The sequence below is a fragment of the Pararge aegeria genome, chromosome Z (genome assembly GCF_905163445.1).
Source record: "Pararge aegeria chromosome Z, ilParAegt1.1, whole genome shotgun sequence".
Lineage (NCBI taxonomy): Eukaryota > Metazoa > Arthropoda > Insecta > Lepidoptera > Nymphalidae > Pararge > Pararge aegeria.
The window spans coordinates 13,361,910-13,382,707 of record NC_053208.1 but is presented as its reverse complement, the minus strand read 5'-3'; the positions used below and the strand labels follow the sequence as shown (position 1 = coordinate 13,382,707).

The 20,798-nt window shown below is 32.1% G+C and overlaps 2 protein-coding genes across 5 annotated transcripts; both read left to right on the top strand.

Annotated features, from left to right (window-relative positions):
* Positions 1–9,116: 9,116 nt before the first annotated feature.
* LOC120636088 lies at positions 9,117–12,807 on the top strand. Its single transcript, XM_039907380.1, has 4 exons — positions 9,117–9,437; positions 11,427–11,607; positions 11,710–12,129; positions 12,238–12,807. The coding sequence occupies exons 1-4, from the start codon at positions 9,261–9,263 to the stop codon at positions 12,252–12,254; spliced, it is 795 nt and encodes a 264-aa protein (XP_039763314.1). The 5' UTR covers positions 9,117–9,260; the 3' UTR covers positions 12,255–12,807.
* A 1,727-nt stretch (positions 12,808–14,534) lies between these two features.
* On the top strand, positions 14,535–18,565 carry LOC120636086. 4 transcript variants are annotated; one of them, XM_039907379.1, is made up of 5 exons: positions 14,535–14,683; positions 15,011–15,246; positions 17,221–17,401; positions 17,504–17,920; positions 18,029–18,565. In XM_039907379.1, the coding sequence occupies exons 2-5, from the start codon at positions 15,070–15,072 to the stop codon at positions 18,043–18,045; spliced, it is 792 nt and encodes a 263-aa protein (XP_039763313.1). In that variant the 5' UTR covers positions 14,535–14,683; positions 15,011–15,069; the 3' UTR covers positions 18,046–18,565. The 4 variants fall into 4 exon arrangements, with proteins under 4 accessions (XP_039763313.1, XP_039763312.1, XP_039763310.1 ...); XM_039907378.1 differs by lacking the exon at positions 14,535–14,683 and adding an exon at positions 14,730–14,861; XM_039907376.1 differs by lacking the exon at positions 14,535–14,683 and adding an exon at positions 14,730–14,899.
* Positions 18,566–20,798: the final 2,233 nt, after the last annotated feature.

The window sequence follows — 20,798 nt, the reverse complement described above, 5'->3', positions numbered from 1 at the left end:
ACTGTGCAGTTTGATATATATTGTTTACTATTACGTTAACTTTGGCTCTTCTACTTTGGACATTGATTTAAACATAGTGATTTGACTCGATTTTGTGTTTGTTGTTATATAGTACGAACTCTGTTTCAACATGTTGAAAAGTGGACGTATAATCAACAGCCAGCCACGCGAATTGGTTGCGAAGTTAAAGGAATACTTTAAACGAACGAACACTTTACAATACATAATCATATCAATCAAGTACTGATACAAACTTGAATTGTTTTATCGTGAGTATCGAGTACCGAATCTTATGGGTCCATAACTAGTTACGTCGCGATGACAAATGTCAAAACGGGCCTATTACTTTTTTACGACTATAGCAACTGATGTGGCTGAACTTTAGGAAACTGGTGCAAAGCTTTTCAAAACACTAACATAAATTTACCAACTGATTATGAGGCTGCTGATATTTCATGTTATAAGTCCACTCTGATTGTTGTTACTCTGAGGCCAAAGGCACATTGCCAGTTTAACAATTTTAATATATTACATCTTTAATTTTAATGTATTTAAACTATTTATATATTATTAAAAGTGCATTTGTATCTTAAATATTACATCACATTTTTATTCTGAGATGTCATTGTACTATGCGTGCACCAAACATTGTTTCTTTTAAATTAGAGTGATATTATTTGATGTAATGGAATCGGAAATGGTGGTGGGTTCAATCAAAATATGGCGAAAAGTGGTTTTAAATGAAAAATTATGAGCACCAAAGGTCTTTTAATATAAGAATTGCAAGAATCTATGTGCTCATGTAATCTATAATTCTACACATTGTTACCTTTGTAACAAAGTGCAGTTGTTTCCACAAAAAAAACATAATCATAATTTTATATAATTTGAATAAAAAGAAGTTTATTTTTAGAGACCAAGTAATAAAATTGCAATCTAGTAATCTATAAGAATAACATTTTTATTAAAAAAAAAAAAAAAAACCAGCTGGTTGCAGGTATAGTGCAATGGAAACAAGCTATTATATTATGAACTTAACAATTTTAAAAATGTAGTCAATTTTATAAAATATTGTTAAGAAATAATGATCAGTGTCTCAATGTAATATAAAGTTAATATAAGGCAAATTTTAATCTCAAACGTCATAGCTGGACTTGAGCCTTCCATCAGAATTAAATATATATTTTTTTTATAAATACATACCTAATGCAATCTTGTACCAACTTGAATTACTTACTATACGCGCCTTTGACTGCGGGCTGGCGGCTTAGTAACATAACAAGTAACCTAAGCAATTAGTCCTATGGGACTAATTGCTGTATTTAGAACTTTCTCACAGTTTATCAATGCTCTGTACTGTATTATGCTCTGTACAAATCACATTGCCTTGCAGTTCATTCGCATGAAGAAAATATTTAGCCATCAGAGTAACTGCGGTGAAAAGGTGAATTAAAGTGAAGTATTAATGATATATTTCAAAAGATAAGGTGTCAAGTAATCAACTTAATTAAAATTAAGTCATTAATCTCCTATAACTAGAAATTTCATAATATTTTTAGGCTGGGGGACAGTGATAGCTTACTGTTATTATCTTAATCAGCAGAAATTTGGCACATTTTGTGACAGTTTGGCTTTAACTATAAAAGAAAATTGTGTATTAATTTTATGTATGTTATGTTTGTATGTATGCACGAAGTTCTGATGGAAGTTCTACAATTTTGGATTATAAACTGCTATGTGTTTTCATATTATAATGCTTATAATCAAGTGGTTAATAAAAAATATTCCATGTTTTGTAGTTTTTAGATGTTTTGAATTTTTCGTCAGTGAATTGAAAGCATTAATGTACATTTTTTGTTACAGTATGTAGTTGTAATATTTTAATTTACGTGTAAATATCTTTTGTATAGTAGTAACTGATGTGATAGAATTGAATGGTGAATATGGATATGATTATAAAACAAGTCTTAGTCAATGTTTGGGACAAATCAGTGGCTCAGTAGTTTTAAGATATTAGAATCAAGAATTACAATCTCTTATTTAAATCCTAGCAATGCAATATGTACGAAGTGTCATATACACTAGTACGCAATTATATTATTTCTCACTATCACAGGCTAATCTCACAATACCAGGAATATAATATATATATATATAAATGTTGAATGCTAAAAAATATTATGGGGGGATGAAACAAAATAAATATGACTTAACAATATTTCAACCATTTTTAAGAAACATCATAAAAATCACATTGATGTGGGTGGGTAGCAACAGAAATCTGCACATTAACAAACATAATATAGTATCTAGCTTCAATTACTGGATGACTATATGTCAGAGAGAGGAGGTTAGTTCGTTGTCGATTTGTGTTTATACCATTTTTAAGAAACATCATAAAAATCACATTGATGTGGGTGGGTAGCAACAGAAATCTGCACATTAACAAACATAATATAGTATCTAGCTTCAATTACTGGATGACTATATGTCAGAGAGAGGAGGTTAGTTCGTTGTCGATTTGTGTTAGACTCTTAACACGTTGACTGCTGCCTAACATTAACAAATACGGTACACGAGTGCGGCAGGATTACACGCTAGGCGTGTTTTCAGCACTGGTGAAGCGTATTCGAAACAGGCGCTACGAGCATGCGGCCCCACACGCCTGGCGTGTTTAAACTTATCGCGACAGCTATGCGGCCTTTACGCAACAGGTGTGTTATTACATCACTCGTATTTTCTCATTTATTTATTGAACAACATGAAAACCCAACACTTGTCGCATTTGAATAGCAATTTGTATTTTTTTGTTGGATAAAATAGAATAAAACTTTAATGTAGTCAACACAGATTTTCTTTTTTTCAAAAATAATCATTTTCTAAAGAGCTTTAAATATAGTGGCTTTACATCTGGTAGGTACACTATTTTACTATATTCAAAATCGCGGCAACGTCAACCTGTGTGTAACTTGTGAATGTCATTTACGAATCATGATAAATAAATAAGTAAAAAAAACAGTATTAAATACCTACTTACATACGAATGCGGATTGCCGACAAAGAAGCAAATTTTAAAATAATATGCATTTTAAATATAATAATCCTTCCAGTAAATATACAGAACCATTGTTAAATTTACTTTTAAATTCGAAACAATAGTAACTCATTCCTGAGTAGTTTATTGGTACCGCTGGCCGCACCGATAACGTTTATTTAAGACGATAAGAAAAAATAAGGATGCGGATGCATCGTTTTGTAATTCTGTCGGTATAATGGAATGCAAACCGATATTTATAAAATAAATTATTGACGATAACGATACCAATGAAAATAGTGCAGGCGAACTCAGGCGTACAAATATTAAAAAATATACAAATAGACGTCAAACTTATGTTGCGGATACCTTTATTGCAGAAAAACATTGTAGAGTATGCTAAAATATAGGACGACGATCCTATATCGATATCAATATCTATTTCGCGTCCCTATAAAATATTTTAAAACAATGCAATTATCTAGGTGGGTATTATTTAGTGATCGATGGTATTATACTATTGTTGCAAATATTTGGTCGAAAACATGTTTTTTATATGAACTTGTTAGTTATACGTGTGATGGTCGATTCTCTCGATGGCATGGGAATTATTAAGAAAAACACTCATGTATAATGATTAGATAACTCACAAAACAACGAATTTTAAGTAGGTATACTGTCTAATATATAATAAAACGTAATTGCGTTAACGTTTAACTAATATTTAATAAAACGTACTTGCGGTAACGTATAACACACTTGTTGCGTAAAGGCCGCTCTAACAGTATATTTAAACAACACAGAGTTTGTGTTTGCCGCACTCGCAGAACGCCGAAAAAACACGCCCAGCGTGTTCGGCCGCATCCTTGTAGGTACATTTATTTTAACACGCCTAGCGTGTTCGAGCCGCACACGCGTTACGTAGTTATCAAACACAAACGTTGTGTTTTCAGCAGCCAACGTGTTAAGCTGCACTCGTATCCGTAGGATTATGGGTACCACAGAACAGTACGCCCTGGCAAACATCCACCTAGAGAGACGCCAGGGATGAATGTCAGTGACGAAGTCATCATCTCGAGGTCCGTCTTTATTGCCTTGAGGAATTGTGGCGCAGCTGTAACTCGTGTTAATGCGACGTTTTTGCGGATTTCCAGCTCGTTTCTCTACCAGTTTGAAGTCGGGTAGCTTACTAAAACAACCATAATTTTGCATTGAGGGTGAGCGAGACGAGGAAAAAAGCGCACATCGCTGATAAGACTATAAACTAGCGTACTCTCCTTACTCAGGCTTCATAGCATTCGAGTTATTGTGTGTAGAGTTAGGAAAATAGGCGTTTTAAGTAGTACCAACTGTATTTTAGAAATATTGTTACGTGAAAATGTAAAAGGCAGTATAACATCTGCCTAAGCCCATGCGAGATTTGGCCGAAAATATAGTTTGGCCACTATTATTCTGAGACATGAACTTTAACATTATTAAAATAATACTACTTACAGCGTTGGTCGTTAGCCCCCAGGCTTTTTAAATCTAATAAGTATTCAAAGTTCATTGAATCTAGTAGACTTATTAAACCATCTATATTTTTATGATATGCGACGTTTTAAAATCAAAACTACTATTATAATATTTTATTGTAGTAAAATTATTACACATACCTACAAATAGTTAAGATTATCTGTATTAATTCATTCTACACTGGGTTAGTTTGCGAGACAAGTATTGTAAAGAAGCTACCGTAACCGTTTAAATTCATTATAGAACATATTAATACAATTCATGGGTTTTTAATACCCAAATTCGATTATGCCTGTTAATTTTTTTGTGGAAATAGATAAATAATAACAGGAATTAAATACAAATCTACCTGTTTCTAACGCGTATGGTAACTCTGCCCATTTGGATAATTCAGTCTGTATGTATATTGTAGAAAAAAAAAATCTTGTATTTTTTTTTTAGATATTACTTTTAGATGTAAAATACAAAAATACGTTTAATCATTCAATAGTACATATCATTTGGCCTTTTACCCCTTTACCCTTTAGTAAATTGAAGTTGTATGACTTCGTGTACAGGAACTTCGCGCGCTTGTAGTGGATTTTTAATTCTGTGGAATTCTGACATTTCTTGATTATACCTGAAATAGAAAAATTACCCCAAAAAATAAAATAATAAAATAGTTTATGACTTTTAAGGTTTTTATAAAAGTATAAGATTGTATTAAATAGGTAACTATTAACTTCACTTTAATTTTAAATGACAAATCTTATGTCATGTTTTAATATTTATAATATGAATGTGCATGAGAAAAATATCCCGGTCAGACCAAGGTAAAACATATGTATAACACCCCCTTGCTCTAAATATTTTATTATGTATATATTCATGTAACAAAACTGTAGAAGGACGATTCCAGTACATTGATATTATTGGAAATTATAACCTGGGTTAAGCTTGCATATCATATGCAACCATAGCTGATACATTGAGTTTTAATATTTAGACAATTTTTGACTCCAAAAACAAAAGGTTCCTTTGTGATGAATTTATCCATGTTACGCCAAAACTTTGTCATATCAATACGAATCTATATGACACATAAAATATTGGAAAGCTTTTATCATTAGTTGTGCCCAAAGGACATTGCCCGTAGACAGGCCCCGTATGTAGCTGTGTGTCACATGTATATTTAATCCAAAAAAAAAAAAAAACTTATTTCTTTATGGTTATTTGTTCTTTATTAACAATTCTTTTACCCTACCATTAAAAAACTCAATAAATATTTGATTAATTGACTAAATTATTTGGCACAACCGCCAACCTACATAGAACCTAAATGTTGCCAGATATCGGAGCTGTATTTCGATCAATTATTTATTTGAAATCGATTAAAAAATTACGATACCTTTGGCTGATTAAAATGATTACCTACATTTATTTTAATGTCAAATAATACAAAAAATTCAAAATTCATTTATTTCAAGTAGGCCTAATACAAGCACTTTTGAAACGTCAAGCCTGTACGCGTGTAGTGACTACCACCGGTTCGGAAGGCAGATTCTACCGAGAAGAAGCCGGCAAGAAACTCAGCAGTTGCTCTTTTCCAACATCATAAATTTACATTTTAACATTAGTTTTTCTATCATGTGAGAGATGAAAGCGGAGCTGGATGCTGGAAGCAACCTTGTCATTAAGAAGCTCATCAATTTTATAATAACCTCGCTGTAATAAATGTGTTTTAACACATTCTTCAAACTTATGCATTGGTAGGTCCAAAATTACCTTAGGAATCATATTATAAAAATGTATACCACAAATGACTTCTGCACCTTTTGCAGACAATATGCAGATGTCAATAATTTATGACCATTTCTTGTAAGCCGACTATTTATATCCACTTTTTGTTTATAAAGACTAATATGTTGTCTTACAAATACTAGGTATACTTACGGTACGGTACGGTAATAATATTGTTATAAATATATTGTGAGGCTACCGTAAGTATACCTATTTCATTAAATTTTTCACAGAGGGATTCACGTGTTTTAAGTTTATATATTGAACGTACAGCTCTTTTCTGCAATATGAATATAGTTTCAATATCAGCAGCTTTGCCCCATAATAAGTTCCCGTGAGACATCACACTATGAAAGTACGCAAAGTAAACAAGTCTTGCTGTTTCTACGTCAGTAATCTGTCTAATTTTCCTGACGGCGTAGGCAGCCGAGCTTAGTTTACCTGCTAGTGTATCTATATGGGTACCCCACTGAAGCTTACAATCCAAGGTCATGCCCAGAAAAACTGTGGATTCTTCCATTTTTAGTGATTCTCCATTTATTATTATATTTTTATTAACTTTCTTTACATTTGGTTAAATAAATTCCACACACTTAGTTTTTTTTGCATTTAAAAGTAAATTATTGACAGTAAACCAGTGCGACACATGCGACATAGCACGGCTTACATCGTCAGAGTTGTCTCTACCTCTATCAGTTTTACAAAACTTAGAGATGTATCTGCAAACAGTACAATGTCACAGGTTTCACTGACATGGTGTGGTAGATCATTTATATACACCAAAAATAGAAAGGGACCCAGATTGAACCTTGTGAGACACCCATTGACGTAGCCGACCCCTGCGACTTAATTTCTTTTATGCAAACCCTTTGGCCTGTCACTGAGATAAGAAGCAACCAAATAATAATAAACTATCTAACTACTTGGTTGAACGAATAACGTGAAATCGAAAATTGCTTGAGAATTACGTTCTACTAACCTTTTTCTAATCAAAGGAAGCTACAATGACTCAAATATCATTTTTCCTTAAAAAATAATGCAGTAATGAATACTAATTACGGTATTATTTAATAATAAAACTTCCTAAATACAAATACAACTTCAAAAATCGAGTGTGTTATATCTAGCAACACCATATATAAACATTCAGCCGGTTGCGACAAGTTGTTTTGGTTTACATCATAGATAATAACAGAAAAATAAGATATAAGCTCAATTTCAGCAACTTAAACAAACATTTCTCTTAAACCTGGATGAATAAATCCGAATAGATTTCTTCATAATAAAATTTAAACCTTGCCAATGTCCTTTTGTGAATAAATATGCTACAACAACACACATCGCCATCTAGCCCCAAATTATATATATACATATATATAATATGGGTACAATACTACATATTTTATTCAAATCTTTTTCTAGGTGTGGGATTTGAACCCACGGCCTTGGACTCAGGTTGCTGCCTACTGCGCCATGCCTAATCGGCTGTGTAGACTTGGTGAATATCATTAGGAAAAGATATTGAAACTCTTCAGCAGACAGCATCTGCTTAAGAAGAGTCAACTAAGATTACGATATTAACTATGAAATAAGCAATTATATTATTGCTCGTTGATCGAAGCTTAAACGCTAAATTCTCCTGTAGGCCTCCAAAGTTCATCTACTGACTTCAGACAAAGTAGATAGTATTGATCACAGAAGGATTGTGATGAATTCTACCTACAGTAGTTGATACTCATGTCAAAAAGGCAAAGATCACATTTGATTTACATCACATTGATCTAGCAAATTATACATGTCATTACCTGTGGAATTTGATGACATGCATCCAAATGCAACATAATGTGAATTTAAGTTACCACATGACATAAAAGGCTTGGGTAAATTATCAATAATTAGTTTTAACTTCCTGCATCTAAATCAACCTCCTCTCGGCGGACTATATGAACTAAATAAAGACATGACCTACACTAGTTTTAACATTTATAGCAACTAATAAGAAATTTGGATTACTTTATATTTAAAAGTATTTTTGAGAATCTCTTTTCATGATTCTTTTGATAGAAATTATGTCTGCATCACATATAAATTTCTTCATCGGACATATTGGTATGTACAAACTTAAAATTCCCACTTTTTCAACTACCTAAGTGAGCTGGCATAAATGCTCTTATTTTATTAGTATTAAGTAAAGTTTCTAGCTTCAAAAAACTATTGGCTAAAGCCGCTTATTGAATTATAGGTGACACCTATTTTATAGGCATTAATACTTACCGTACTAGAAACGCCTTTCACGTTGTCACTGAACATTTTCGTAAGTTTGATTGGGTATTTGTTTTCTCAATTTTTCCTTTTCTTCCGACTATATATATACAGTAAACAGTCGCGTATAATTAGATATAAAATACATTCTGTACTTAGCTTCATTAGCTTGCCACTCTGGCTCTCTTCCTTTTTCGCATTGAGGACGTACCTCGTCCTCGTCGATATCCGACCACATTTTGGGGCCACATATTATTTTGCTGTGTTAATTGCTGTATTTAGATACAAAATTAGTTTAATTTACTAGTAAAATAATATCGGGAACTTAAAAAGCGCGCTTAGTTCGAATTACCGCTAAATAGTGTTTAAAATTTGACAAATGACAATGTGGCCATCATAAATATTTAAATAGTTTTAAGTTGCAGCAACAGTGACTAATTTAATAAATACATAGTTATTTCAACTACAACCACTAGATGACACTACTATATATAGTTCGGACTTCGGATAGCTCGATTTGCACGATGTACGACCTTAGCATGGTTTATATTTTCATTGATTGTATCTTGTTATTGTCATGCATAGTCTGTGATCAAATACCTGTTTTGTGCATTGTTTACGTAGGTCCCTGCAATTTGAAAATTAAAAGTTAAATCATATCAAAATAAAAATGGATAAGAAGCATGTTTTTACACCCACTGAAAAAAAATTGTTCGTAGAAATATTAAAAAAGTACGGTAACATAATTGAAAACAGGGACACGGATGGAGCTTCCCTAAAGAAAAAAAATGATACTTGGGCATTGCTTACAGCGGAATTTAACTCAAGCCCTCTAGCAACTAGCAAGGTAACTATTATATCAAGTTACCTGCGGTGCGACTACACCGCAGTTACAAGATGTTATAAAATGAAAACATTTATATTGTAGGTTTTTCGGTGGAATTCTGACAGTTTTAATTTTATGACATTTCAGTCGTCACAAACATTTTTGTTTAAAGGTGCATTTACACCAAATGAACAAACAGGCAGAGCAAGAAATGAGCATTCTTTCTTGATCTTCAATTGTGAAAGAAACAATGAAAAGTCTCCAGCATTCACACCAACGTAACAACAATCAAGAAGTAAGAACCAAGAACTACAATTCTTGGGCATGAATAAAATGGCTTAACTCAACCAAATGAATCCTCGTTGCCAGAACATAATAATGCTTTGAAGAGTTGCTATGGGGAGCGAGAATATAAGAACAAGAAAGAACGCTCTAGGTAACTGTTCACATGCTCTAATGTGTTATTTCTTTAACAAAATCTAAATCTTATAATAAAACTGTTAACTGGATGCTTCCTGTTATTTAGTATTTCTTGAAAACCATTATTAATTATCTGTTATATGTTTATGCCCTATCTGTGTGTCTGTTATACTAATGAACGGAATTAATTGCAATAAGTATATATACAGCTACTCTGGGTTAACTGTTAATGCTGTTATCTTTAAAAATAATAGGGTTCCTTTGGGAAAGATCACGAAACCAGAAACCAGAACTCTCATATCTAAACCAATTTTAACACGTTCCCAGACGGTATAGTATCATCAGCTGATTTTACACTTTTAATACATTAACCATGGGTGTAGTGTCATCAGGTATGTATTAGTAAAACGTACAATAATGTTCCAGTTGTATCCTTTGAACTTGTGGATACTGCAAGACAGTGGATTCTTAGTCCGATCCATACTCTCCGATTAAAAAGGAAATATTGCATTGAACACGTTGCCCACCTGCAGGACTAAGAATTTGAATATAATTGAATATCAGGCAGTGACAGTATCAAGAAATGAAATGTATATTTTGTGATATAACCAAATGCTGTTGCATAAATATATGCACCAGCATATGTATGCAACAACAGCATAGCATGTTAGTACTACAACAGGCGAGTTGTCTGTTGTGTAAAACTTTACTATCATTTTATCACAGCATGAATTTCATAACAATCGCAGAAAATGTAGCAAGCAACAGCTAGTATGTAATATATAGTTACTTACAGTCTTTAATGTTACAAATAACATCACATAATGGTAAATTATGTAAATAATTAAGTCCTAAAAGGATTATCATTGCCAACCTCATCTTCAATATCAAAATTTATTATCTGGAATAAAAATAACTTGTCTCATACTATGATTTTCAAATCATGCAAATGATAAAATCTCCTCACTCCATTGCCATTTAGTTGCATGATCAAAGAACAAACCACCAAACACATTTTCCAATGTTTTATATAGTAAGGATATGTGTCAATGAAATGATCAAGATTTAAAGGTCAATATAAAATTTAGTAGTCAAGTGTTGAAAATAATAATAATATGTGATCTTTAGTTGAAAAGGTTTGTTAAAAATGTGTTTGTGTATTTGCCTTGGTCTGGCCAGTCTATTTGTTTTAATGCCTCAAGCATGGTTATGAATTTGAGATTTAATAACATTTGTAGCCTTTAAATAAAATATTGCTCATTTAATTAAATATTTTGCTGGAATAAAGTAATATAAGTGGTGCTAGGCCAGTGGTTAGGATGGGGCCTGAGTTTGAATCCAGCATCTCTAACTTTTCTAAGTTATGTGCGTTTGAAGCAGTTTCTTCAACAGTGTTCTCAAAGGCATATGAAGTCCACAGTGACACAGGTGATATGATGTTGAATGTTTTCAGAGTATGAAAACGTGTGTTTTAATACTTAACATAGAAATGTTTTTTAACATATTGTAACTGCAGTTTAGCTCCATAATACTGAAATAAGTCTCTTTTTGGCTTAATGTCAATTAGATTAATTAAATTATTAATTACAGGCATCTACTAAGCAGCTACGGCGTTTGTGGGTCAACTTAAAACAGAGGCAGCGAGAGGCATTGGCAAAGAAACGCCGGCAGAGATTGGCTACTCGAGTAGGCGAGTCTGAGGCGATTGACCCAGATGTGATTGTAGGCTCACCAGCTTTGATATATGGGATTGACTCGGATACAGTCCAATGTAATTATATTCATGAAAATAATAAAAAAATACATACATTTATGTAATTAGTAGGACTAGTTAATTATTAAAATAACTTAATTTTATTTTTCTTTGTTTTAGCAATGGAAGGCTCCTCCGTACCTGTAAAGTCAAACAGTCCATCTGTGGAATTAGTTTCAGTGGAACCAGATGTGGTCATTGCACCAGATGAACATGATTATTCTAACCAATCAATCAATATGCACCTTTCACTGACGTCACCATCTCTGTTTACCCGTGCCACCCCTCCACCTTCCGCACTTCGAACCAGAACGCCTTCACCTTTCATCTTCCGAACCACATCCCCACCTTTTGAACACCAAACAGCATCACAAATAAACTTTAAAAATAGTATTATGGAAAGGGAATATCAAGATAGCGTATTAAGAACAAATGAAAAACATAACTTGGAAGTACGGATCCTAGAAGAGCAGCTCAGGGAAAGCACAGCGAAAGCGGACCTTGCTGAGCTTATTTTGAAGCAGAAGAAGGAAGCATTCGGTAATATTTTTACTACCAGATTCACCTTTGATCACATAATACTACATACATGCCTATGCTAAACCATAAAACTTAAAAACTATTACTTAATTTGGCTTTTTGTTTCAGATCAAGTCAGTGTATAATTATAAAAAAATAAAATTTAATGCCAAAACTAAGTATTGATATATTCTCGTATTATAGTCATCAGCGCTCTCCCCTTCACATGAAAAAGGTTACTGTACATTAACAGAACATGAAATAGCAGATTTAAAATTAATAAACTAAACCAAGCTTTTAATAAAGGAACATGCATTAAGTGTGTCGTGTAAAAAATCGTGTTTGTAATACAAAACAACATACAAACATACAAACTTTGTATGTTCGTACGTGTGTGTGTTTATCAGTGTGTGTCTGTGTGTGTTTGAGGTTTTAAAAGGTTTACTTTAAAATAACGAGTAAGTTTTCTGTGTTAGCGTAGGTAAATTATCGCAACTACCTTTTTATAATGGATTTACATTGGTATGAATTTAAATTTGATATTTTGTGGGTTTTACAAATCCTATTATATAATAAGCATCCGAGAAAGCAGTAGAATTTATGAGATAAAGATGTTTTCAGATAAGGTATTGTATACATATTGCATTCTTTTCTAAATGAATTTATGGGATGATAAAATTTTATGAAATAAATTTCGAATTCAAAAATGTTTTATTCATGTTACTCATTATATGTTAATCTAGAATCTTGTGCAAGTTTAACAGACTTACAAAAAAGGATGAGGTTCTCAATTAGGTAGTATTTTAAATATTTTTTTTATGTTTATTAGCTCAACAAACGTGAAAAATAAATTTTTGACAAAAAAGAACCGACCCTATTATACAACTAAAAAGCAAGAATTGAATATTTTCTACAACACGTTTAAGTCAGTGTCAAGTAAAATGTAAAAAAATACTGATACTTTCCTCACTACTATATAAAAGGGAATAAGAAGTATATGATCTATTCATGGTAACTTTCTACATTCTACTTGGCACCTACTTAAAACAATTGTGGACAATATTTATTTTTTACTTGTATAACAAGATTGGTTCCTTTTTTGTCAAAACATTTTTTTATGTAAAAAATTTATGAATACACCACATAAATTTACATAAATCTATTTGATGAGTTACCTTCTGGAATTTCCTGTGAGAAATTCGTAAATTGTGGTTTGGTTTAATCTATATAAATAAAAGTGTCTTTTTTAATGTCAAAATAACAGCTTTTTACTATATGATGAAAGTTTAAAATGAATTAGATATAAAAACCAAAAAAAAAATATTATTTGTCTATATCTCTTATATATTTGTCTGTTTGCTTGTTCTGGCTAATCTCACAAAAAGCTGGACTGATTTTGGCAAAAGTGGCAAAAAGCTAATGTCTCAATATATGCCATATGCATTTAGATTTTTTCTAAACAGGTATGGGGTCTTAGAGAAGGAGTGGCGCATCAGAGCACCCCATATTTTAAATGTCATGTTACCAAAATATTATTACTAATATTAGTTTATGTTCTAATAACACATATTTTATTCCATTGATCAATTTACTAGCAAATTATAAAAACATACTTAAACTGTAATACCGTTAGCAGTAGCGTAGGCAAATATCGTGGCATTCTTTAAGATCAAAATATTCTTCTGGTATCTGGCCACGTATAGATCTCGAGGAAAAAAATAAATTAAAACATACCATACCATAGAACTAAGTTCTATTATTTAGAACGAATTAATTTAGAACTTAGTTAACTTTGTTCAAATCATTCGATGACTCTAGAAATCCACCCGAATATTAGTCTAGGCGACAAGTTGGAAATGGTACAAAATAGACATACTGCTCTTAAAATTATGTGCGATAGCTCATTGGATCTGGACTGACGCGACGCCGGTGTTAAGAAAAATTTAATCAAATAAAAAAAAATATATTCAATACCTTCTTTTAAATAAATAAATTAATTTGCAAAAGCGTGTGCTTTTGACGTCGCGCGCGCAATCTAAAAATGTCGCCGGTCGAGCGCAGACCTATTTTCAGCGTTAAATTAAAATTATAAATAATGGAGAAAGACTTCCGGGAGTTGGAAGTTTTTTATTGGAAATTTCCTCCTCTTCCAGAATCTTTTTTGAAATTTCTTGAATATTAATAGTTTATGAAATATTGGCAAAAAATTAAATGCCATTTTTTTTCATCTTCTATATTACGTTTATAAGTTTTGCCATTTTTTATGTGCTTTCTAGGCGTCCCGAATGCAATAAGCACATAATTTTAAGAGCAGTATCTCTTTTTTATACCATTTTCAACTTGTCGACTAGACTACATTATCAACATATAATTGGTCTCTTTTTGTCTATGCAGCGCAACGCGTACGAAAAGGACAGATATATTATCTTCGTTTATTTTGATAAGTTACGTGATCGGTTTTCAGCTTTAATGCAAATTAAAATTAAACACAGTGTTTCTAAGCAAAACAATAGTTTAAAATAATAAAACAATCGTTTACTTCCTGAAAAAAACGCCATCATCTTTTCATACTTAAGTTGAGTAACTTTTGCATGTTTCACAATACAGTATGCCATTTTGTACATGTAATCTGTCAGTCGAACAAATGAAGACTGGCGCGAAATTCATACCGTTTTTGCGTTTTCAATTATTTTCATATTATAGATTTCGTTCGGACGTTTTTGAGCACTGTCCCGATTCCTTTTTCATATTAGGTCAGTGACTCCAATGCTTGAAATCCTCATTAACAATAGTTAGTAGTGTTCGAATATATTTGTACGATGTTCAACCATAGCATGGTTTTTATTTTTATTGTCATGCATATTCTATGATCTAATCCCTGTTTTGTGCATTGTTTGCGCAGGTCTCTACAGTTTGAAAATTAAAAGTTAAATTCCGGTTTCAAATAAAAATAAGGTTAAAATGGATAAGAAGCATGTTTTTACACCCCCTGAAAAAAAATTGTTCGTAGAAATATTTAAAAAGTTCAGAAGCATAATTGAAAACAGGTACACGGATGGAGGTTCCCTGAAGAAAAAAAATTATGCTTGGGCATTGCTTACAGGAGAATTTAACTCAAGCCCTCTAGCAACTAGCAAGGTAACTATTATATCAAGTTACCTGTTTCATGGTGCTACTACCATTACAGGATGTTATAAAATGATGAACATTTACATTGTAGGTTTTTGGGTGGAATTCTGACAGTTTAATTTTATGACATTTCAGTCGTCACAAACATTTTTGTGTAAAGGTGCATTTACACCAAACGAACAAACAGCCAGAGCAAGAAATGAGCATTCTTTCTTGATCTTTAAGTGTGAATGAAACAACGACAAGTATCCAGCATTCACACCAAAGTAACAACGTTCTAGAATAAGAACCAAGAACTATAATTCTTGGGCTTAAACATAATAATGCTTTGAAGAGTTGCTCCGGGAAGCAAGACTATAAGAAAAAGAAAGAACGCTCTAGGTAACTGTTCACACACTAATGTTGTTACATACAGCAACCGAGCATTCTTAGAATATTCCATAGAACCTTTTGAATGCAGATAGAACAGCAACAGAATACATCTGTTTATACTTAAAGAATTTAATAGTGTGGCGATTGCTTGTTTGATGTAAATTGGCCTTAAGGCACTTAATTATTTCATAAACAATATCTAAATCTTATAATAAAACTGTAACTGGATGCTACCTGTCATTTAATATTTCATGAAAACCATTATTATTTAGTTTTTACCCTATGTGTCTGTCTGTTATACTAATGACCTGAATTAATTGCAATAAGTATATATATAGCTACTCTGGGTTAACTGTTAAGACTGTTATCTTGAAAAATAATAGGGTTCCGTTCCCAGACAGTATGGTATCATCAGCTGATTTTACACTTTTAATACATTAACCATGGGTGTAGTGTCGTCAGGTATGTATTAGTAAAACATATGATATGACATGACCACAGGATCTCTGGGTGTGTACTATTACGTTCCAGTTGTATCCTTTGAACTTGTGGATACTGCAAGACAATGGATTGTTAGTCAGATCCATACTTTCCCATTAAAAAGGAAATATTGCATTGAACACGTCACCCACCCGCAGGACTAATAATTTCAATAGAATTGAATATCAGGCAGTGACAGTATCAAGAATTAAAATATATTAAGTATTTATAAGTACTACAACAGGCGTGTTGTCTGTTGTGTAAAACTTTACTATCATTTTTGCACAGCATGAATTTCATAACAATCGCAGAAAATGTAGCAAGCAACAACTAGTATGTAATATATAGTTACTTACAGTCTTTAATGTTACAAATAACATCACATAATGGTAAATTATGTAAATAATTAAGTCCTAAAAGGATTATCATTGCCAACCTCATCTTCAATATCAAAATTTATTATCTGGAATAAAAATAACTTGTCTCATACTATGATTTTCAAATCATGCAAATGATAAAATCTCCTCAGTCCATTGCCATTTTGTTGCATGATCAAAGAATGAACCACCAAACACATTTTCCAATGTTTTATATAGTAAGTTAGTTGAAAAGGTTTGTTAAAAATGCGTATGCGTATTTACCTTGGTCTGGCTAGTTTATTTGTTTTTATCCCTCAAGCATGGTTTTGAATTTGAGATTTAATAACATTTGTAGCCTGCAAATTAAATATTGCTCTATTAATTGACTATTTTGCTGGAATAAAGTAATATAAGTGGTGCTAGGCTAGTGGTTAGGACGTGGCCTGAGTTCAAATACCAGCACTCATCACTAACTTTTCTAAGTTAGGTGCGTGCGTGCAGTTTCTTCAACAGTGTTCTCAAAGGCATATGAAGTCCACCATTCTGCACTGGGCCAGTGTAGTGGGCTTCGGCTTAAACCCTTCTCATTGTGGAAGGAGACCCGTGCCCTGTAGTGGGTGATATGATGTTGAATGTTTTCAGAGTATGAAAACATTTGCTATTAATACTTAACATAAAAATGCTTTTTAACATATTGTAACGCCAGTTTAGCTCCATAATATTGAAATGAGTCTGGCTTAATGTTAAATAAATGTTTAATTATTAATTACAGGCATCTACTAAGCAGCTACGGCGTTTGTGGTTCAACTTAAAACAGAGGCAGCGAGAGGTATTGGCAAAGAAACGCCGGCAGAGATTCGCTACTCGAGTAGGCAAGTCTGAGGCGATTGACCCAGATGTGGCTGTAGGCACACCAGCTTTGATATATGGGAATGACTCAGATACAGTCCAATGTAATTATATTCATGAAAATAATAAACAAATACATACATTTATGTAATTAGTAGGACTAGTTAATTATTAAAATAACTTAATTTTATTTTTCTTTGTTTTAGCAATGGAAGGCTCCTCTGTACCTGTAAAGTCAAACAGTCCATCTGTGGAATTAGTTTCAGTGGAACCAGATGTGGTCATTGCACCAGATGATGATTATTCTAACCTATCAATCAATATGCACCTTTCACTGACATCACCATCTCTGTTTACCCGTGCCACCCCTCCACCTTCCGCACTTCGAACCAGAACTCCTTCACCTTTCATCTTCCGAACCACATCACCACCTTTTGAACACCAAACAGCATCACAAATAAACTTTAAAAATATTATTATGGAAAGGGAATATCAAGATAGCGTATTAAGAACAAATGAAAAACATAACTTGGAAGTACAGATCCTAGAAGAGCAGCTCAGGGAAAGCACAGCAAAAGCGGACCTTGCTGAGCTTATTTTGAAGCAGAAGAAGGAAGCATTCGGTAATATTATTACTACCAGATTCACCTTTGATCACATAATACTATATACATGCCTATGCTAAACCATAAAACTTAAAAACTATCACTTAATTTGGCTTTTTGTTTCAGATCAAGTCACTGTATAGTTATAAAAAAAAAATTTAATGCCAGAAAAATTACACTAAGTATTGATATATTCTCGTATTATAGTCATCAGCGCTCTCCCCTTCACATGAAAAAGGTTACTGTACATTAACAGAACATGAAATAACGGATATAAAATTAATAAACTAAACCAAGCTTTTAATAAAGGATCATGCATTAAGTGTGTCGTGTAAAAAATCATGTTTGTATGTGTGTGTTTATCAGTGTGTGTTTGTGATTGTTTGAGGTTTTATAATGTTTACTTTAGAATAACAAGTAAGTTTTCTGTGTTATCGTAGGTAAATTGCGGCAACCACCTTTGAATAATGGATTTACATTGGTATGAATTTAAATTTGATATTTTGTGGGTTTTACAAATCCTATTATATAATAAGCAGCCGAGAAAGCAGTAGAATTTATTTGATAAAGATGTTTTCAGATAAGGTATTGTATACATATTGCATTCTTTTCTACATGAATTTAAGGGATGATAAAATCGAATGAAATAAATTTCGAATTCAATTTTTTTTATTTATGTAGACCTCTTCACAGGCACTTAGGAAGCTTGTATAACTTTTTTTTATGTTTATTAGCTCAATAAACGTGAAAAATAAATTTTTGACACATACGAACCAATTATAAACAAATAAGAACAAATTGTTATAAAACTAAAAAGCTAGAAGTAAATATTTTCTACAACATTTTTAAGTTGGTGTCAAGTAAAATGTAAAAAAATTCTGATACTTTCCTCGCTGCTATATAAAAAGGAATAAGAAGTATATGATCTATACATGGCAAGCTTCTACATTTCACTTATTTAAAAATTTTGTAGACATGTACGAATTTTATGAATACACTACATAAATTTACATAAATCTATTTTATGAGTTACCTTCTGGAATTTCCTGTGAGAAATTCGGAAATCGTGGTTTGGTTTAATCTATATAAATAAATGTGTCTTTTGTAAAAAATGCTGGAATGATTTTGGCAAAAAGCTAATGTCGCAATATATTAATTTTAGTTACTTTAACATCATTATGTCCTACGGCATTTTACTATGGGGTAATGCTGCTGATATAGATTCTATTTTCGTCCTGAAAAAAAGGGCTGTTCGTACGATATATAAAATGGGCCCAAGAAAGTCAAATATTTTAAAACAATGCAATTATCTAGGTGGGTATTATTTATTGATCGATGGTATTATACTATTGTTGCAAATATTTGGTCGAAAACATGTTTTTTATATGAACTTGTTAGTTATACGTGTGATGGTCGATTCTCTCGATGGCATGAGACTTATTAAGAAATCTACACTCATGTATAATGATAAGATAACTCACAAAACAACGAATTTTAAGTAGGTATATTGTCTAATATATAATAAAACGTGATTGCGTTAACGTTTAAGGGATAAATTTAAAGAAGTTAAAATAATAACGTTGCATAGTCAGAACATATTTGAAAATTTAATTTATGTCCATAAAAATATAACAAAATTTAAAAAGAAAATGGGACTGTGACAATATTAATATTAGAAGCAAAAATCAACTCGTTGTGCAGTTTACTAGGTTACACAAAATTGCAAATTCATTCAAGGGCAATTGTATATTTTATAACAAATTACTAAATGAAAACTTTGAGATGTCTCTCAATAAGTTCAAAGTTTAAATAAATCGTAAGCTAACAGAAAAATCTTATTATAATATTAAGGATTACTTAAACGATAAAAGCTTAGGTGTGAATTGCCCTAGCTTCATCTATATCTATACTTATAATAAAACTGTAACTGGAAGATTTCTGTACATTTAATATATTTTAAAAATTTTGACCGGAGGATGCTTTATAATCGATACTGAGTCCAAAACAGATTTTTTTTTTAATTTTTGTCTGTCTGTCTGTCTGTCCGGGCATCACGTGAAAACTACTGAACGGATTTTAATAAAATTTGGTATAGTGGTAGTTGATATTCCGGGTCAACATATAGGATACTTTTTTATCCCGATAAACAATAAGTTTCCTCTGGGAAATGGGATGGATTTTTTTTTCAATTTTACTTCATAACTCCGTTAAATTTGAACCGATTTTAATAATTCTTTTTATATTTGAAACTGTATACTATCAAGCATGTATTGCCTAATTTTAATGAAGATCTGTTAAATATTGTCGGAGATAAAGAACATAACTCTTCACAGTTAACAGCAAGTCGCAAGGCTTATGGGACAGCGATCGAATGCATGCGTATCATCCTACTAATATTATAAATGCGAAAGAATTAAAATAATATAAATATTAAGTCTCATTATATACCTGCAAATTCATTTTTAAATTATTCGAATTGAACCTATCGCTTAGAAGGTGCGACGGGTATAGAATAACACGTACGGCGACGACGGGCCGCGAATAACATAGTTTGGAAATAAAACTGGACCCTCGTAGGTAGTGCTGCAATTAGTTTCTAGATTTTTTTAAGATATCAAAGCGATTTGGTGCAGACGAAGTTGCGCGGGTCAGCTAGTAGCTTAATATAAATTTACTGTGAGATGGTAACAAAAAAAAAGTTAGTCTACTAAAATTAACAAAAAAATTATTCTTTCATTCAATTGAAACAAAATATTTATAATTAATTATTATTAATAAACTACCTATTATAAAAAACAGATGAACACAAATCACAAAGGACCTCAAACCCCCAGAACCCTTTTTATATGTGAATTTCGAATAGATACGTACTTATCAGCTAGTTGAATAATTTGCA

Excerpts from the sequence above, each read along its gene's own strand:
- LOC120636088 (XM_039907380.1), top strand. The coding sequence starts at position 9,261 with ATGGATAAGAAGCATGTTTTTACACCCACTGAAAAAAAATTGTTCGTA. Across the intron at positions 9,438-11,426 it reads GCCCTCTAGCAACTAGCAAG|GCATCTACTAAGCAGCTACG; the intron begins GTAACTATTATA and ends TATTAATTACAG. Across the intron at positions 11,608-11,709 it reads TGACTCGGATACAGTCCAAT|CAATGGAAGGCTCCTCCGTA; the intron begins GTAATTATATTC and ends TCTTTGTTTTAG.
- LOC120636086 (XM_039907379.1), top strand. The coding sequence starts at position 15,070 with ATGGATAAGAAGCATGTTTTTACACCCCCTGAAAAAAAATTGTTCGTA. Across the intron at positions 15,247-17,220 it reads GCCCTCTAGCAACTAGCAAG|GCATCTACTAAGCAGCTACG; the intron begins GTAACTATTATA and ends TATTAATTACAG. Across the intron at positions 17,402-17,503 it reads TGACTCAGATACAGTCCAAT|CAATGGAAGGCTCCTCTGTA; the intron begins GTAATTATATTC and ends TCTTTGTTTTAG.